At 39.4% G+C, this 18406-nt stretch overlaps 1 protein-coding gene across 6 annotated transcripts in view; it reads left to right on the top strand.

Annotated features, from left to right (window-relative positions):
- Positions 1-18406, top strand: part of tln1 (talin 1) — a 162314-nt gene that overhangs the window by 84517 nt on the left and 59391 nt on the right. For all 6 annotated transcript variants that reach the window (XM_043687343.1, XM_043687380.1, XM_043687371.1 and 3 more), the window contains 5 exons: positions 5035-5148; positions 7959-8072; positions 10560-10694; positions 11253-11381; positions 12095-12197. In XM_043687343.1, the coding sequence (XP_043543278.1) occupies positions 5035-5148; positions 7959-8072; positions 10560-10694; positions 11253-11381; positions 12095-12197 (595 nt within the window). The remainder of the gene's footprint in view (positions 1-5034; positions 5149-7958; positions 8073-10559; positions 10695-11252; positions 11382-12094; positions 12198-18406) is intronic.

Below are 18406 nucleotides of genomic sequence, written 5' to 3'. Positions count from 1 at the left end.
CTTCTTCCTGACCTCTCCGCCCCCACCCCACTCCGGCCTATCACCCTCACCTTGACCTCCCTCCACCTATCGCATTTCCAACGCCCCTCCCCAAGTCCCTCCTCCCTACCTTTTATCTTAGCCGGCTGGACACACTTTCCTCATTTCTGAAGAAGGGCTTATGCCCGAAACGTCGATTCTCCTGTTCATTGGATGCTGCCTGACCTGCGCTTTTCCAGCAACACACTTTCAGCATTTATCTCAAGAGGGTTGGAATGTAAAAGCAGTGATGCCCTACTGAGACTTTATAAAGCTCTAGGACCCATTTAGAATACTGTGTCCAGTTTTGGGCCCCACACCTCAGGAAGGGCATACTGGCGTGTCCAGTGGAGATTCACATGGATGATCCCTGGAATGGTAGGCCTAATATATGATGAATGGCTGAGGATTCTGGGATTGCACTCATTAGAGTTTGGAAAGTTGAGGGGAAATCTAATATAAACCTACAAGATAATGCATGGCTTAGAAAGGGTGGACGCTGGGAAATTGTTTCCATCAGGTGGGCATACTAGGACTTGCGGGCACAACCTTAGAATTAGAGGGGGTCAATTTAGACCCGAAATGAGACATTTCTTCAGCCAGAGAGTGGTGGACCTATGGAATTCATTGCCATGGAGGGCAGTGGAGGCCGGGACATTAAATGTTTCAAGGCAGAGATTGATAACCTTTAATTCCTTGCGAGATTAAGAATTTATGGGGAGATTGCGGATAAGTGACGTTGAAATGCCCATCAGCCATGATTGAATGGCGGAGTGGACTCGATGGGCCGAATGGCCTTCCTTCCACTCCTATTCGTTATGGTCTTATATCTAGCTGATCCAATGTATTATTTCCAGGCAGAATTCCAATTAATTAAGGGAGGAGCTAGTTTTGGTGTTTTCAACAGATGACTCAAGACAGGTCAACGGAAGAAGAGCTGGGAAAGTATGTTTAAGTGAGAGAGAGAAGTGTGTTCTGTTTCATAAAACTGCTTTTACCTGTACTACTGAGCAGGCAACAGAAGTACATGAATTCTGTGTACTGAACATGGTGAGAACTTGTGCAATTGGATATCTCTTGTGCTGTTAGAACTTGATTAATCTGTGAGTTAGTATGCAGCTAAGTGTTGGAGTCAGGTCTCCAGCAAAGTTCTGAAGTCTTCTGGAGCTCCGAAGAAGCTGAGTGCCACAAATAGTTTCGAACAGCTAAAAATTGGGTTGGAAAGACTGCAAATAGTACTTGCTGATGCAACTGAGGAATTAAAATGCAAAGAAAAGCTTAGATAGTTCTAGCTTGGTGAAGTTAGCTGTCAGTGAAAACCCTGGACTTGTGCCTGTTATTAAGCACAAGACATGTTTTCTACAATCTGCTTGAATATAAATCTGGGAAGACAAACTGCCTGGTGAAATTCTAGGCTGGATCAGCAAAAATGAAGAATTGTAATCCTTATGAAATTTAATGAGAGTAGATGACCCATTATATCATTCTTGAGGAAGTTGCCCAAAAGTCCATGGGATCTGTCTTGATCATATTTGCTATTTGATAGGTGCTATGAAGCTAAAAGTTTATGGGTTGTTCAAACTTGTGAAATCTTGTGGCTTTGTTCACTTTTGTGTGACTGCACTCTAACCAAAGTGTAGCATAAGTTTTGCAGTCTGGCTTGGGATCGTACTACAGTCATGTGCAAATGGCCTGCTGGTGACCTCAAGATTACTCCAGATCAATACTCCCTCTAATATTTCTTTTGGTGCATGGGCCTCCAAGATCAGTGTGTGGGAACAAGTTCTGAAATAGATTGTGCTGGTCAGTGTGAGGGAAATATCTGAGCAGCAATACAGCTGCAGAGCTTGGGGAAACACTGCTTCATATCCCATGTTAAAACACTGGCATGTAAACCTAAAGAATCCTACAACTGTTGTTTAGTTGATGAATCAGTGTCTTTCATGTTAAATGATACTTGAAAGACATATTGAGGGTAACATGGGTGCAAAATGATTAAGTGGTACCATAATTGGTCAAAATGCTTGATTTCAGAAGGACATGGCTGCCAGACTTGAATTATGGCACGTGCTGAACAAGTTATCACCAATCTATCTGTGGTAAATGCATTTGTCCATGACAGAACTCATTAAGAGTGACCACCAGTTCTCATGGATTATGGATAGAATAAGGTACACCTAGCTCAAAACTGGATATCAGTTAGGCCCTATGAATCACCAGCAGCTAAGTTATATTCAGAGCCTAAGATGTAGATGTAGAAGTAGGTCATTCAGTCCATTGAGATTGCTCTGTCATTCAGTGAGATTATGGCTCATCAGATAATCCTTACCTCCATTTTTCTGCCTTTTAACTATAATCCTTGATTCACTTAATGATTAAAAATCTGTTTATCTGCACTTTTGAATATACTTACTGGCCTAGCCTCAACAGTCCTCTGGTTTAAAAAATATTCTGCAGATTTGCTACCCTCTGGAGAAAATCCTCTTTATTCTCTGTCTTAAATGTGCAACCACTATTCTGAAATTATGCCTGCTGGTCTCAGGGGAAACAACCTTTCTATGTCCAGTCTCTTCAGAATGTTTGTTTCAATAAGTTTGCTTCTCAATCTTCTAATGAGTATGGGTTCAAACTACTCAATTTTCCTCGTAGGATACTCCCTCCATACCTGGTGTCAGTCTAGTGAAATTTCTCTGAACTGCTTCCAATGCTTGTATATCTTTCCTTAGATAAGGGCCCCAAACTGTTCATAGAATTCCAGTTGTGGTCTAACTGGTGCCTTTAATAGTTTGAGCAAAGCCTCCCTTCTTTTATACTGCACTCCCTTTAAACAAAAGGCCAACATTCCATTTTATTTATTTATTAGATTTCCTACAGTGTGGAAACAGGCCCTTCGGCCCACACCAACCCTCCGAAGAGCAACCCACACAGATCCATTCCCCTATGTTTACCCCAACTAATGCACCTAATACTATGGGCAATTTTAGCATGGCCAATTCACCTAACCTGCACATCTTTGGTCTGTGGGAGGAAACCGGAGCAGCTGGAGGAAACCCATGCAGATGCAGGGAGAATGTGCAAACTCCACACACAGTCGCCCGAGGTGGGAATTGAACCTGGGTCCTTGGCGCTGAGAGGCAACAGTGCTAACCACTGAGCTACCGTGCCGTCCCTAATATCTGTTGAACATGGATGCTAGCCTTTTGTGATTCATGGATGAGGAATCTCAAATCCCCCTCTTCTACCTGCCAAAGTGCATAACCTCATATTTCCCCATGTTATATTCCATCTGCAATGATTTTTGCCTATTTAGCTGTTTTTATCTCTCTGCAGAGTGTCATCCTCACCATTTGGCTATTGTGTATTCATTTTCCTCACCCGTCATTAACGTAATTGCCAATGCTATCATTATTTACAATGATCCTGTGACACTCCACAGGTTGTTACAGGTAGCCATCCTGAAAATGCCCACCTTATCCAAACTCTATCTTGTATTTGCTATCCAATCATGTATCCATGCTAATATACTACTTCCAACACCCATGGGATCTTTCCTTAAGTAGTCTAATGATTGGTATTTTAACAAAGATCTTCTGAAAATACAAACATAATGCATCCATTGCTGCCCCTTTATCTAGCTTGCTTCTTACTTCCTCAAAGCAATCTAATAAGTTTGTCAGGCATGATTTCTTATTCATTGGATCATGTTGATTCTGCTTGATCATCTTGCATATTTCTAAGCGCTGTGCTATTACATCTTGTATATTAGACTCTAATATTTTCCCAATTACAGTAGTTACCGGTTTGTGGTCCTTTTTTTAAACAAAGGCGTTATGTTGGCAGTTTTCCAATTCTCTAGCACTTTTCCAGAATCTAAGATTCCTGAAAGATTACTACCTGTGTACGTAGTATCTCTCTAGATAGTTCCTTTAATTTACTAGGATTCATTCCATCACTCCAAGGTGTTCACTGATCTTTAGCCTCATTAGTTCCCTTAGTGCTTTTCCCCTCGTGATAGTTATTGTGTTTAGTTCCTCTCCTACTTTTGTCCCTTGAGTATTCAGTAATTTTGGTGTCTACTATAGTGAAGACTGATACAAGATATTTATTCAACTCCTCTACCATTTCCTGCTTCCCCATTATTATTTTTCCAGCCTATTTCTAAGATTGCTGCAGCTTCTCTCTTTCTTCCTTTTTCATATGTTTGAAGAAATTCTTGATGTCCATCTTGATCATCTTTGGAAGTATACCCTCAAAGTTTATTTTCTCCCCCTCAATTATTTTTTGGTTGGTTTTTTAAAACTTGCCCAACACTCAGGCCTACCACTAATCTTTGTCACACTGTTTTTATATTTTCATTATTGCTACTCTTAACTTGCTCAGTTATCCATGACTTGCTTATCCCCTTCCTCGAATCCTCTTTCCTCTGTGGTATATATCTTTGCAGTGAGCCATGAACTATTTTCTTAATATCTGTCATTGTTCCTCAACTGTCTTTCCAGTTCACTCCAGCCTCATTCAGCTGGCCTCTTTACTTTGTCATTATCTTTATTTAAGTTTAGAAGTCAAATTTCTCCCACTCAAATTGAGAACTAATCTATCACGATATTTTGAAGCACTATCATCAATTATAAAGCCTCATCTATCCCCTCATGGCCATTAGCAACAAACCAAGCAGACCCAAAGTTGAAAGGCAGACCTAAAACTTAAAGCAGCAGTCTGTTGAAGCTAGAACTCAGAATGTCATGCTTGGCACTAAGGACAGTGTGATTGCCAGTAAAAACCAGTCTTGTCAGCCCATATCCCAAGACTATATGTATTGAGATTGTCTTGAGTGCATTTCTGAAATCCAGATGGATAACTTGCAGTACTTTTTCCCAGCAAGGTTGGTCTTTGTTCCAGCATTGTGTTTAATTGCTAACCTCCGAGTTTTGCAAAACAACTAGCAAGTTAAAGGTGATGGAGAGAATTACAAGTCACTAAATGTGTTTTTTTTTAAAGAGCCTTTTCTATTTTCAGAATGCAGCAAAACAGGCTGCAGCAGCTGCGACGCAGACAATTGCTGCTGCTCAGAATGCAGCTTCCTCCAATAAGAACCCAGCGGCACAACAACAAATGGTTCAAAGCTGTAAGGTAAGATTTCGAATTACCATCAATTTCGAAAGGAAAGTTTTTTTTAAATTTAAACCCACTCCTCTGATTTTCCTTTTAAGTTGCTCCTAAAAGCTACCTCTTGGTCCAAGTTTTATTATTGCCTGCCCTTCTATTTCCTTCCACTACTTGGCATCAATTTTATATTGCTATTCTTCTGCAAAGTGACTTTGGACATCTTTATTATGTTAAAGATCAATATAAAGACAAATTGTTTTTGTGGTCAACAGTAGGAAAAGAAAGAAAACTATTCCTGACTTGGCCCTTCAGCCTTTCCATGTGGAAGCTACCTGTTTATTTGCAGATATCTTGATTCTCATCAAGAATTGCAGAGAAAATTTGATGGCATTCCTAGCAGCAGTAATATGTGCTAGATTTGTTTGGGGTAAAAAACCTAATTCAAGATTATTTTTGGAATTTTTATTTTTACTTTACAGCATATTGATCCATGCCTTTGTTTAACTTTTAAGAAGAGATGCTGTAGGTAGAACTTCCTGAACAACTTAGCCTGTGCAAAAACCTGCACTAAAAAGTAAGGTTATCAAAAAAAGCCAAAGAACTGTGGATACTAGAAATCCGAACCAAAAGTAGAATTTGCTGGAAAAAAAATCAACAGGTCTGGCAGCATCTATGGAGAGAAAGCAGAGTTAATGTTTTGAGTCCAATGACCACAACTACCATCTCTCTGTGTCTCTCTCTGTCTGTCTGTCTCTGTCTGTCTGTCTCTGTCTGTCTGTCTCTGTCTGTCTGTCGCCCCTCTCTGCCGCCCCTCTCTGCCGCCCCTCTCTGCCGCCCCTCTCTGCCGCCCCCTCCCTCGCTTACGCTTATTGGAAGCTACAGTATTCATATGTAGGAACATGTTCACACTGAAAAAGTGATCCATTTCTTCTTTTCTCTCTACTTCCTGTTAATGAACCAATCTCTTATCCATGCTTGTATGTTACTCCCTAAACTCTGAACTCTTATTTTGTGTAGTGACCTTTGATGTTGACACATTATGAAGTGTCTTTTGACAATCCAAATACACTATACCTACAGATTATACATGCTGTTTGTTTCTTCCTGTCAGAGCTCTAACAGTCAAACACGATTTGTGTTGACTCTGCCTGATTGCCTTGAGATTTTCTAAGTGCGCTGCTTGATAATACATTACAACATTCTGCCTTATGACAGATTGCACATTTTTAAAGTTGAATGCTCTGTCCCTTCCCAATAGACTCTGATCATCATTACTTTTATTGCTACCTTGGTCTATTGTTGTCTTCTCTCACTTTAATTTATCACACCTTCCTACTTTGGATCACTTGCCCCCACTATTTTGTTGAACCCCTCTCTATTAGCCAAGTTATATGACTCACCAGAACATTGGTCCCAGCACGGTTCAGGTGAAGACTGATACCTACAGTACAAATCACACTTTGCCTAATAAGGTGCTCTCAAAACCTGACCCTTCTTCAGAACTGGTCACTGGACTTAAAGCGTTAACTGTTTTCTCTCCAAGGATGCTGTCAGACCTGCTGAGTTTCTCCATTAGGTGCTGTTTTTGTTTCAGATTTCCAGCATCCATAGTTCTTTGTTTTATATCCTTTATTCTTTGTTTTCCAATACCTCTGTGAAACATCTCTGGGAATTTTATTAGTTTGGTGCTATACAAGTGCAGGTGACTGTTCCCCCTCCTCCCTCCTCATCTAGATTCCCCTTGAATACATCCAACCTCAAAGCACTCAATGTGGTAGTGAGTTCCGAACTCTCACTGGTCTCTGGGTAAAGAGGGTACTTCTAAATCACCTATTTGATTGCTTGATTATGATCTTACATTGAAAGATTGTTTTATTCTTCTCTACAAGCGTAATTATTACACTTATTTTATAAACATTTAAATGATGGAATAGACTACATGTAGATTCTATGGGATACTTAGATGTGTTTGTTGTCTTTGCAAGTCTGTGCTTATCCTTTCCCACAATTCTTGTTTTCACCCCCACCATAGTATGAAAACAGCTAGAAAGAACATCGCTAAATACATTTTTTGCAAGTCTGACAATAGTACATTCTGTCCCTTCTCTTTCTCTATCTGCAGCCTCCCTAACCCCACCCACTTGCCCATGGATTGTACTACCTTTCTTTAACGTCATCCCCATATTGAGCACTGTGAAACTGCATGTTTGATTTTACTGTAATGGCATCACAGCCAGAGCCTTACTCCTGCCTCAGTGTATTAACACAAAAGTCACCCAAGAATCTATCCTGAGGCCTCGATCTTGGCAGCAACATCAGAAAATGAAATTTGTATTCACACTCAGTACCTTTCTTGATGTTGCTCCTGTCTCCTGTTCATCCACCACTCTGTACTTGCTGACCTGCATTGACTGCTAACATCCAATTCTTCCAGTTAATAATGTTCACAATACTTTCTGTCTCCATGTCTTGTCTCACCCTAAAAGACACAGAACTCTGCTAACATCCTTATCCCAGAATTGTTGGTCAGGTTTTTGGCGAGTTAGGTTCTAAGTTGTAGAATTCCTTCTTAAATTACTTCATCTCCCTTTCCTTTTTAAAAGATTCTTAAAATTGATTATTCAGTGACCCTTCTAGCCTTCTGCCTGATATCATCTTTTGGTTCTTTGTAGATATTTGTTTTCTCATTTCACTTCTGAAAGACTTCAGGATATTTTTCAATGTAAAAGACACATTGTTGAGATCAGTGCATTATGCAGCAGGATCATTCTGAAATGTAATGTTTAAAGCTGCTTGATTTTTTTTTTAAATTGAAATGTGCTTTTGTATTTTAGAGTGTTGCTGAGCAGATCCCACTGCTGGTCCAAGGTGTTCGTGGCAGCCAGTCACAACCAGACAGTCCCAGTGCTCAGCTGGCTCTTATAAGTGCAAGCCAGAACTTCCTGCAGGTAATGTGAATAGACTTCAAACACAGATGGTGCAAGGATATAAACCCTTGTTCTGTTTATGAGACCAGTTTAAATGTCAGCTGTTTGATGGGAATCATGAGCCTGAAGGCGTTGACTGTTTCCTTTAGGCCATATAAAGTAGCTAGTCTGTTCTTGTAAAATATAAACCAATCTTGGAGTTTGGGCTCCCCAAACTCTACAATTGTGATTATTAGTACTGACCACTGTACAGAAGTAAAGCCTCTTTGTTTAAATCCATGAATGTAAAATTCAATGTCCTATAGAAATTAATGAACAAAGAGCATATATTCTCCACATCTGTTACTTTTTTTGTCTTTATTTCTGGACTGCATCTGTTTGTATCAATTCCTCAGTCATATTGATCTTCCCAGTAATTTAAAATGCCTGGCTTTCAGACTAACAGTGCATCATGCATCTGTTTCCAGCAGTTAAAATTGAATTGAAGTAATGGATAAAGCTACCACCTTCCTGACCCCTTTGTTTCTGAATTAAAATAGTGCTAGACTTGAAACGTTAACTCTGTTTTTCTCTCTAAAGATGCTGTCAGATCTACTAAGTCTTTCCAGTGCTTTCTGTTTTTATTATTGGATGAAAGAAACCTTGCTATTAAAATTGCCAGGAGATCTTCAAAGGGAAGACAAATGTTTTAAGATAAAAAAAAGAAATGTTTTAGCACTGGAGATGGAGGAACTAAAGCTTAAAAAGAAATACCTTGACATTCCACAAGGACTCAAATGTAACAATTTTGATACTACTCCACTCTTGTGCTAAGTACAGGTTGTCAACTATATTCTGTAAAAGGCTTTTGGCTTTCCAATCCATGCAGGCAGTTTGGTATAGATACCTACCGAGAGCTTATAATCACTATAAAAATTAGTCTGTATTGTTTATCGTAAAATATAAACAAACAATAAAGTAATTACGTAGGAAATGCAGTTGTTACAATTAAGGACTGATGCATTAAACCCTTCACTCTCAAGTTCTGAAAATATTTGGTGATATGTGTTAGAACTATAGAATACAGAAGAGGCTGTTCGGGTCATCAAATCTGTACTGCCAAAAATATACTAAATCTACACTCGCCCCACTTTCCTCCACTAGGCCATAGCCTTGAATGTTATGAAACTTCAAGTGCTCATCAAGTACTTTTTAAAGGTTGTGAGGTTACCCACCTCAACTACAATGCATTCCTGAAACCTATCACCCTCTGAGTTAAAACCCTTTACCTCAAGACCCCTCTAAACCTCCTGCCTTACTTTAAAATTATGTCTCCATATTACTGACTCTTCAACTAACGGGAACAGCTGCCTTCTATCCACCCTGTTCATGCCCCTCTTAATCTTCATGTTCACTCTCAACCTTCTCCATCTCCATGAAACCAACCTGGACTTATCTAAGCTCTCTTCATAACTAAGATGTTCCATCCCATGCAACTTCCTGGTGAATCTTCTTTGCAATCACATCCTTTCTATATAGTGGTGATCAGGACTGCACAACGTACTCCACCTCTGGCCTAACCAAGGTCCTTTGCAACTCCAATATAACCTCGCTGTTCTTATAATCTATGCTTTAACTGATAAAGGCAAGTGTTCGCTATGTTGCCTTAACTATGCTATTATTGTACTTTCTTAATAACCATTTTAGTGACAGTAGTTATATTTTATTCAGTATAATAAAGACAGGACATGCTAATGGCTACACAGTAGCATCAAAATGCATCAGCATTACCATAATGCCCTAGCTAGAAGTATGATCTCCTTGGGATGTTCTCTGGGGCACACAAGTAGAATCTAGTAATTGCTACTCGGTTAGTGATCTGGGCTGCCATGTCTAGGAATCAAGGCACCATATTGCTTTTTCTCTCTTTTCATTTGGCTCTTTCAAATTTGACCAAATTGATAAGTGGTAAAGGTCTCAAGATGGTTTTTACACTCTTAAAATCAAAAGAGATAGGAGTAAGTTCTATCAAGTTTGCCTTTTGAACATTTCGTTTGCTTAAACATTTGGTCAATGAAAATCCATGCCATAATTTTCCAAGATTTTACTTGACTGCTACTTCTAACCAAAACATCTCAACAATAGGATTAAGTACAGTTAACTATAATAATTAAAATATGACAGTGAATACTCTGATTTTACAATCCATCAACTGTAGCTTACAAATTTGGGATTTCCCGGGATTCATGTCCAACTCTCAGTCCAATTTCTCCATGGAATGTTTATGTTCCATCTGAGTCTAGTAATTTCTTCCTCATAAATAAAAGCAGTTGCTCTTTGTTTACTCTATCAAAGCATTCATTATTTTAAAAAACCCTCTATTAGATCAGCTTTATCATTTCAATAGCATGTTCATCCTTAAGGGCATAATTTCTCATCTCTTGTAAATCATTTTGTACCCCCTCTATCCTTCTAGAATGATTAGAATTCCACGTATGACTTTTCATTGCTTGCTTGCTTGTCTCACAGCCTGGAACTAAAATGGTTGCTGCTGCTCGCGCTACAGTTCCTACCATTGGGGACCAGGCCTCAGCCATGCAACTGAGCCAATGTGCCAAGAATCTGGCAAACACTTTACAAGAACTGCGAGCAGCCGCACAGAAGGTGAGTAAAATATTGATGACCTGTGTGAGTGTTAAGGTTATAATTAACAACAACAGGAGGGTAGGCTTCATCAACTTAACCATGTAGTTGAGAATGTTTTCCTCTACTTTCATAGTTAAAATTTAGGGTCATGAGTCGAACAAAAATCCATGGAAAAGAAAACTGACTACTTAGTTCGTACATGTGTGTATGACGAATATGCATGGATAAACAGGAATTTGTTGTGAATAAGTTAAGTAACTTCTAATGTCAGAACATATCTTTTTCTGCCTGCTTTTCATGTTTTTTGGTTAAAATACTTGAGTTAAATAATAAAAATCTATCAGCTTGATATACAGGTTACCTCCTGTAAACGTTAAAGTTGAAGAGTGTGATTGAGCTATTTCAGGAGATTGTTTTATCAAGGGTATTATGAAATGGACAGTGTCTTCAATATATTTAATATAGTTTGGTAGATGGCTTGTGTTTATATTCTTTTAAAATCGATGAATGACGATTGACTATGTAGAACATGACATTAAATTACTTTATCATTAGAAAAACTCTTTCTCCATATAGGCGCAAGATGCCTGCGGTCCACTGGAAATAGACTCTGCCCTGAATCAAATCAGAACACTGGAGAAAGATCTGCAGGAAGCAAAAGCAAATGCAGCAGAAGGAAAGCTTAGACCCTTGCCTGGAGAAACGGTAACAAGACTAACGTGATAATGAAAATAAATGTTAGAATGCAGTTTGTTGTAGATCTATTTCTGCAGTGTTTCCATTGATTCCTGCTTTCATTTTTTCATTGTTTCCAAAGAAGAGGGCCTTGCTGAAATTTAAATATACTAAATTTCACCTCTGTCATTCATTATTGAACAGCATCTTTTTCCTGTATGAGAGTATTTTCTTGCTTTCTTTCCTGTCTCTCCCTCCCCAGCTACCACCATCCACCACCAGCCGCCACACCCTCCACTCCCCCAGGATGTGTATGTTACTCGCAAAGCCACCCTCCATTGCGCTTGAGAAGGTGATGGTGTCCTGCCACCTTGAATCTGTGTGAAGAAAGTGCATTTCAAGTGAAAAGTGGAGGGAGAAAATTGTTGTAATATTATGTGTCCCATCACCATGTTACACGCAAAAAATAGTGGTCACTGACACTGTCAGTACATTGTAAATCGGGTGTGAATATTAGGCACTTCAGAAATGTGAAAATAAGTGAATTATATATTTGACTAAAATCAAAAATACATTAATTTAACTTCTTCACCTATCAAGATGCTTAAGCGATTGCTTTTAGTCATGCCATACTGCATGTTCAGATTCTCTTATGATAAACATACCTGTATATGACCAAATAATAACTTGTTCCTATTACACAGTTATGACGATAAATAACTTCCTTTACTTATTGTTGGCAGCTGGAAAAGTGTTCGCAGGATTTGGGCAGTAGCACCAAGATGGTCGGTGCTTCTGTAGCTAAGCTACTGAGTGCAGTCACACAAGGAAATGAGAATTACACTGGTATGTTGGATGATTATAGAATATTGCAAGAAACTACAGACAGTTCAAATATATAAAATGTGTTCAAGACCCTGATTGAGCTGGCAATTAAATAAATATAGAATGTCATTCCAGTTACAAACTTAGAGGATCTTTTCACCCTTCCAATATTGATTTTTTTTTTAAACCTGACTCTACTTTTTTCACCAGATTTTTAGGAACATGAAACACTTGAATATACTGCATTTTTAATGATTTACTTTGAAATTTTTCATAATTTATTTTAAATGGAGAAGAAAATACCAGTCAGAATATTTAGACTGACAAAGCTAGCTTTCTAATCTATGCACTGCATAGTAGTAACACTGAATGACATTATGCATGATGTCAGCAATTAGACTTTGTCGTGTTAGGCTATCGTGTAATTCAGGTAACAGAGTACAATATTGTACATAATATTTTTCCCTATAAAATGACGCATCTGGATTCCATTTAAATTGATAAAGTTTAAATCTCTCCCATATCTGCATATTATTTGTGGTGCCAAATAAATAGCATAATGCATTATTACATTATGCTATTTCCTTCCATTGGAACAACCATGTCATCTTTATCACTGTATTCCTTTCATACATGTAAATGCCTCTGGGTTCAATTCCCTCCCCATTGTACTTAATTGCTGTCCTCTGTCGGCCTCAAAACATCACAGATCACTCAACCTAAGCTCTGCCAGAATTATTTTTCTCTAAGTGTTTTGTACTGTTACCTGAAAATGTGGCTTTCAGGTGTTTATGTCCGCTATTTGCCAACAGCACCTTCAAAAGAATGCAGATTGAACTGACTATAGCTCTGGGCAGATTTTTCTGTTACATGTACACCTTGCTGATCACCTATAGAAATCAATGTGAAGGAGCTGAAAAGTAAAACAAAGAAGGGGTGAGACAAAATAAAGCTAGAAGACCTAAATACACAAAGGAAGACTGAGAATCACAGCCGAAAGACAGAGCGAAGGCGTTAGTAGTGGTAAGATGCCTTAGCCTCTTAAACCTGGCTTTAACTCTGCAATTGCAGCCAGGGCTTTGGGCATGGCCACACCTAACTGGAAAAGCAGATAGTTATTGCCTTGGTGTTGCTGTGTGCATGAGGCTCATCCTAAGATCTTGCAAGTGTATTAAACCTGTTTTAAGTTTGTCAAGCCCCACCTGGCTGGTTAAAGGTAATGGTGTGCTGGCCAACTGTTAGTCACAACATTTTTTACAAATTTCTTCCACCTTATTTGCACAGATACTCATAAATTTCAGAAAATCTATTTCCCAAATGACTTTGACAGCTATGAAATTCCTGATACCTGTAACAATTTACATATTTCACGGTAATATCAGTTACTTACTTATAAATGTCCTTTGTGACTCATTTGGATGTTTTTAGATATGATGCTCAGTCTTTCTCAAAAGACTAGACTTGGGGTAGATTGACTGCCCAGGCTGAGCACTCAGTTGGCAGAAGCAGCTTGAGTATCCCCATAGAGTCCTACAAAACTCAGGAACTGCCATTTGTGCACATGCACTGTGCAGAAATACCCAAAGTGCAACAGAATGCTCCTCTGATTTTGTTTTGTGTATGATGATAATATGCTTTTGTTTTTCCTAATTCTGCAAGACAAAAGGCATAGAGTATTTTAGAACTTCTGTTTAGATCTCGAGTAGAAACTATTTTCAACTAATTTGTTTTTCTGAGGGAGTGGCTAAAGAGAGGTGATTACAGTATGTACTTTCTTTTTGTTTATGCCAAGAATTTGAACGCATCTATTATTCAAGAGCTGTGTACACATTTAACAATTCTTGTGACTGTATTATTTTCCTTCAAGTTTTTAATGAATATTTAAACTTAAAGGATAACTAAAATTTTGTTGGCTTCAATCATGCTAACTTGTTTTACTACCTGGCAAGTACATTTCTCTCTCTCTTCCTCTCAGCCTGTTGCAAATATAACACAGGTGTAATGGAAGGCAGGATTATGGCATGGATGGAATGTCCTTACTTTGTACTGTCCCTAACAATCCACCCTCTTCTCCATGGAACTGTGAGACTAGCTTACCAGTTTTCTAAGGTTCCAAACTGTAGTCTTGTAAAATACTTCAAATTGTGCCTTTAGACAAAATGTTATGCTTCCTCTGTGGCAAATTTGATGACTCAGTGCATTTAATCAGGTGACAGTGTGACACATGAGTCCCTGCCACTTCCTACCTCCACTTGATATAGGCAGGTTTAGCAGCAAGAGTGGGGTTTATCGTGTGGGGAGCATGTCGAGCAAATCCAATGCCTGATGAGAGGAGAGGCTTTGCTTAGAACCACCCCACTGTTCTTATTGCTGACCTCCTCACCTGTATTCTTGAGCGGTGCCTGAGTCCACTTTTGATCTGGGTCCTTGACTGGGTGTAGTTATGGCAGTAACCAAGGCTTTCCTGATGGCGCTGCTGCATATAAAAGAGTAATCAGTCTCTGGTCAGTAGCTCTTAGTCGTGGGGCTTCTTTGGTGGACTTTGATTTCCAGCAGCTGATGGAAATGTGTTGCTGGAGAAGCGCAGCAGGTCAGGCAGCATCTAGGGAACAGGAGAATCGACGTTTCGGGCATTAGCCCTTCTTCAGGAGCTGGCCCTTTTCCAGCAGCTGGCCCACCATTGGCAACAAATGTCTGAGCAGCAAAAGGGCCTTCCTCGAAACAGGTGGTGCAGGGTGCTCTCTAACATTGTAGCCAATGTCACATCCCACCATATTCTCAAGATTCCTCCATTAGGGGAAGTAATGTGACTTGGTTATATTAATATGGCCGCTTCATTTTATTGAGGTTCTAGATGAAAGTTTATTTTCTAAGGTGCTTAGAATGTACCAGTGAATAAATATATTCACTTTGGTCAATTTCTCTTCCCAAATTCATTTGTACAATGAGCCTCTATCTCGATTAGTGCTGTTTAAAAATAATAAATCTTGCCAATCGGTCATGTATAAACTGCCATTTCTGTCAGAATGGAATATCCTGCACTCTTTCTTTTTTGGTCATTCCAACTGAGAGAGGAAGTTGGGGGGCAAATTTCTGTTAACCATACATTTATTACATGTCATCTCTGGTCTTTCACTTCCTTTCTGCAAGCCTTGTTGTTTGTCAAGGTAAACAAAAATCAAGAAGATTTATCAATTGGTCGTCCCACGAAAATGACCTTTGGGTTGGTGCATCCTTTCGTAAAACAGATGTTCAGCCACTCAAACAAATTCATTCATGATGGCAACTACCGATGTTAGCATATCACCAACAGCTGTAACAATATGTGGAACTGCTTGGATTGCTACGCTTGCTGTTCATCAACCGGAAAAAACTGCCCAAAATTGCTTGACAGGAAAGCAGTTTAATTATATCTTCCTGCTTCATCCTGCTGCAGGAAACTTCACTATTTGAAGGCATAGTATGGAAACACAAGACTCTGAAAGACTAACTGAAATTAACTGAACCGTTAGCAGTGAAATCAAGGGGTGTTCTCGTGATTTTTTTTGTTCGTATTGTGGAAAATTATGCGTGCTGCTCAGCGAATAAACACAAGTGTGCTATTCAGTCATGCTGATCAAGAATAGTCAGTCTTACAGCGTAGAAACAAGCTGTTTGGCCCACTGTGTCTTGGATAGGGTAAATAGGCAAAGTCTTTTCCCTGACGTCAGGGAGTCCAGAACTAGAGGGCATAGATTTAGGGTGAGAGGGAAGAGATATAAAAGAGACCTAAGGGGCAACTTTTTCATGCAGAGGATGGTACGTGTGGAATGAGCTGCCAGAGGAAGTGGTGGAGGCTGGTACAGTTGCAGCATTTAAGAGGCATTTGGATGGGTATATGAATAGGAAGGGTTTGGAGGGATATGGGCTGGGTGCTGGCAGGTGGGACTAGATTGGGTTGGGATATCTGGTCGGCATGGACAAGTTGGACCGTAGGATCTGTTTCCATGCTGTACATCTCTGACTCTACTAATCCCATTTACCTACACTTGATCATTAGCCTGCTATGCCCTAGCATTTTAAGCTCTTGTTCAGATGCTTCTTAAATGTTGAGAGTACCCGCCTCTGTCATTCCCTCAGGCAGTGTGGTCTATATTTATATCACCACCTGGATGAAAAAAATTTCCTCCGATCCCCTCGAAACCACTTACTCCTCATCTTAAATTTATGCCCTCTGTTTGTAGACATATCTGCCATGGGGAGAAAGATTCTCTCAATCTACTCTCTCTATGCTTCTTGTAATTTTGTATGTTTCAATTAGAACCTCCCTCAGCCCCCTCTGCTCAATGGAAAACAAATTCAGCTTATCCAGTCTCTCCTCATAACTGAGGTTTTCCGTTCCAGACAACATCCGGGTGAATCTTGCCTGCATCCTCCTCAGTGCAATCACATCCTTCCGATAGTGTGGTGACCAGAACGCCATACAGTATTCCATTTGTGCCCTAAACAGTGCCCTATAAAGTTGCAACAAGACATCCCTACTCCTGTGTTCTACTCCCCAGCTAATGAAGGAAAGCATCTCCTATGCCTCTTTCGCCATTGTATCTACCTGTGCTTGCACCTTCAAGGATTTATGGTCTTGTACACTTTGTTCCTTAATACTCCTCGGTATATCCTTCCCTTATTAGACTTCCCAAAATGCATCATCTCACTTATCAGGATTAAATTTCATTTGCCATTGCTTTACCTACTTTACCAGCTGATTAATATCAGACTGTACTTTGAGAGCATCCTCCTCGCTAACAACACCATTAATTTTTGTCATCTGCAAGTTTACTAATTATACCTTCAACATTCACATGCAAGTTTTTAATGTACATAATAACAGCAAAGGTCCCAGCACTGATCCCTGTGATATACCGCTGGTCACAGGCTCCCACTCATAAAAACAACCCTTTACCACCCCTTTTTGCATCTTATTGTTAACTAATTTTGCATTCAGTTTGCCAACTTCCCTTGGGTCTCATGGGATCTTACCTTTTGGACCAGCCTTCCATATGGGACCTTCTCAAAAACCATACTGAAGTCCATGTAAACAACCATCAACTGCACTACTTTCATCAATATATTTAGTCACCTTTTCAAAAGATTTAGGTGAATTAGCTCACAAATCTCCCTCCAACAAATCCATGTTGTTTATCCCTGATCAATTCCTGTCTTTCTGTTGTTGATTAATCCTGTTCCTCTAATTTTTTTCCCCCAGAAATACCCTACCATTGCCATGACCCTTAGTCATATTAACTGGACTTTTCCTGGCCTTTCCCTACTGCCCTTCTTGAACAAAGGAACCATGTTAGTTATTCTCCAGTCATTTGGCACTTCACCTATGACTGGTGAAATATTAAATAGGATCCTCTTCAGAAGTGCCAGACTCAATGGACCAAATTGTGTGTCTCTCTGCACTATAGGGATTTTACTGTTCTATCTCCACCAGAACCCCAGCAATTTCCTTTCTTGCCTCCCATAGCAATTGATGCATCTCTGGGGATTTGTGTACATTTAATTAAGCCTATTTAAAACATTTAATACTTCCTCATTAATCTTAAAATCTCTAAAACCTCTCCAACCAGACAGAAATCTCTAGGTATGATGTCTTTCTCTTTTGTGATGCAGGTGAGAAGTATTCATTGAAGACCTCACCCACGTCCTCTTTTTCCCTGTACGGATTGACCCTTTGGTATCTAATAGGCTTCACTCTTTCCCTGTAATCTTATTGCTCTTAATAGACTTATAAAATCCCTTGGGGATTTCCTTAATCCTGTCTGCCAAAGTGTTGCCTAACTTTTGCCAAGGTAGCAGTTTGCATAGTGGTGGGAGAAATGGAGATGGAAATTATTCTCAATTGACTTCATTCCAGGTCAGAGGAAAATAAGAAATTGATATTTGTGTGGTGATTTATATTCCAGGTCAATTGACTATATTAGAAATTGGGAGGGATAAGAGAGGAAAATTACAGTTGGCGCAGAGTGAGGTGATAAATACTAAGGTGAAAGATAAAGGTCACATCTTGTAGGTCACTGCAAAACTGCAGGCAATGATGTGGAAGGAGGTATTGTTTTAAAATTAGGGGTAACCCTCATTAAAACAGATTTTTTTTCCCCTGAGAGTTGTGCAGTGTTGGAATTCCCTACCTCAGAAGGCAGCAGAGGTGAGATCATTATATATTTTTAAGGCAGAAGTTGATTGATATC

Source organism: Chiloscyllium plagiosum, chromosome 1 (assembly GCF_004010195.1).
Source record: "Chiloscyllium plagiosum isolate BGI_BamShark_2017 chromosome 1, ASM401019v2, whole genome shotgun sequence".
Lineage (NCBI taxonomy): Eukaryota > Metazoa > Chordata > Chondrichthyes > Orectolobiformes > Hemiscylliidae > Chiloscyllium > Chiloscyllium plagiosum.
The sequence above is the reverse complement of the archived record's forward strand: the minus strand, read 5'-3'. Positions and strand labels throughout refer to the sequence as shown.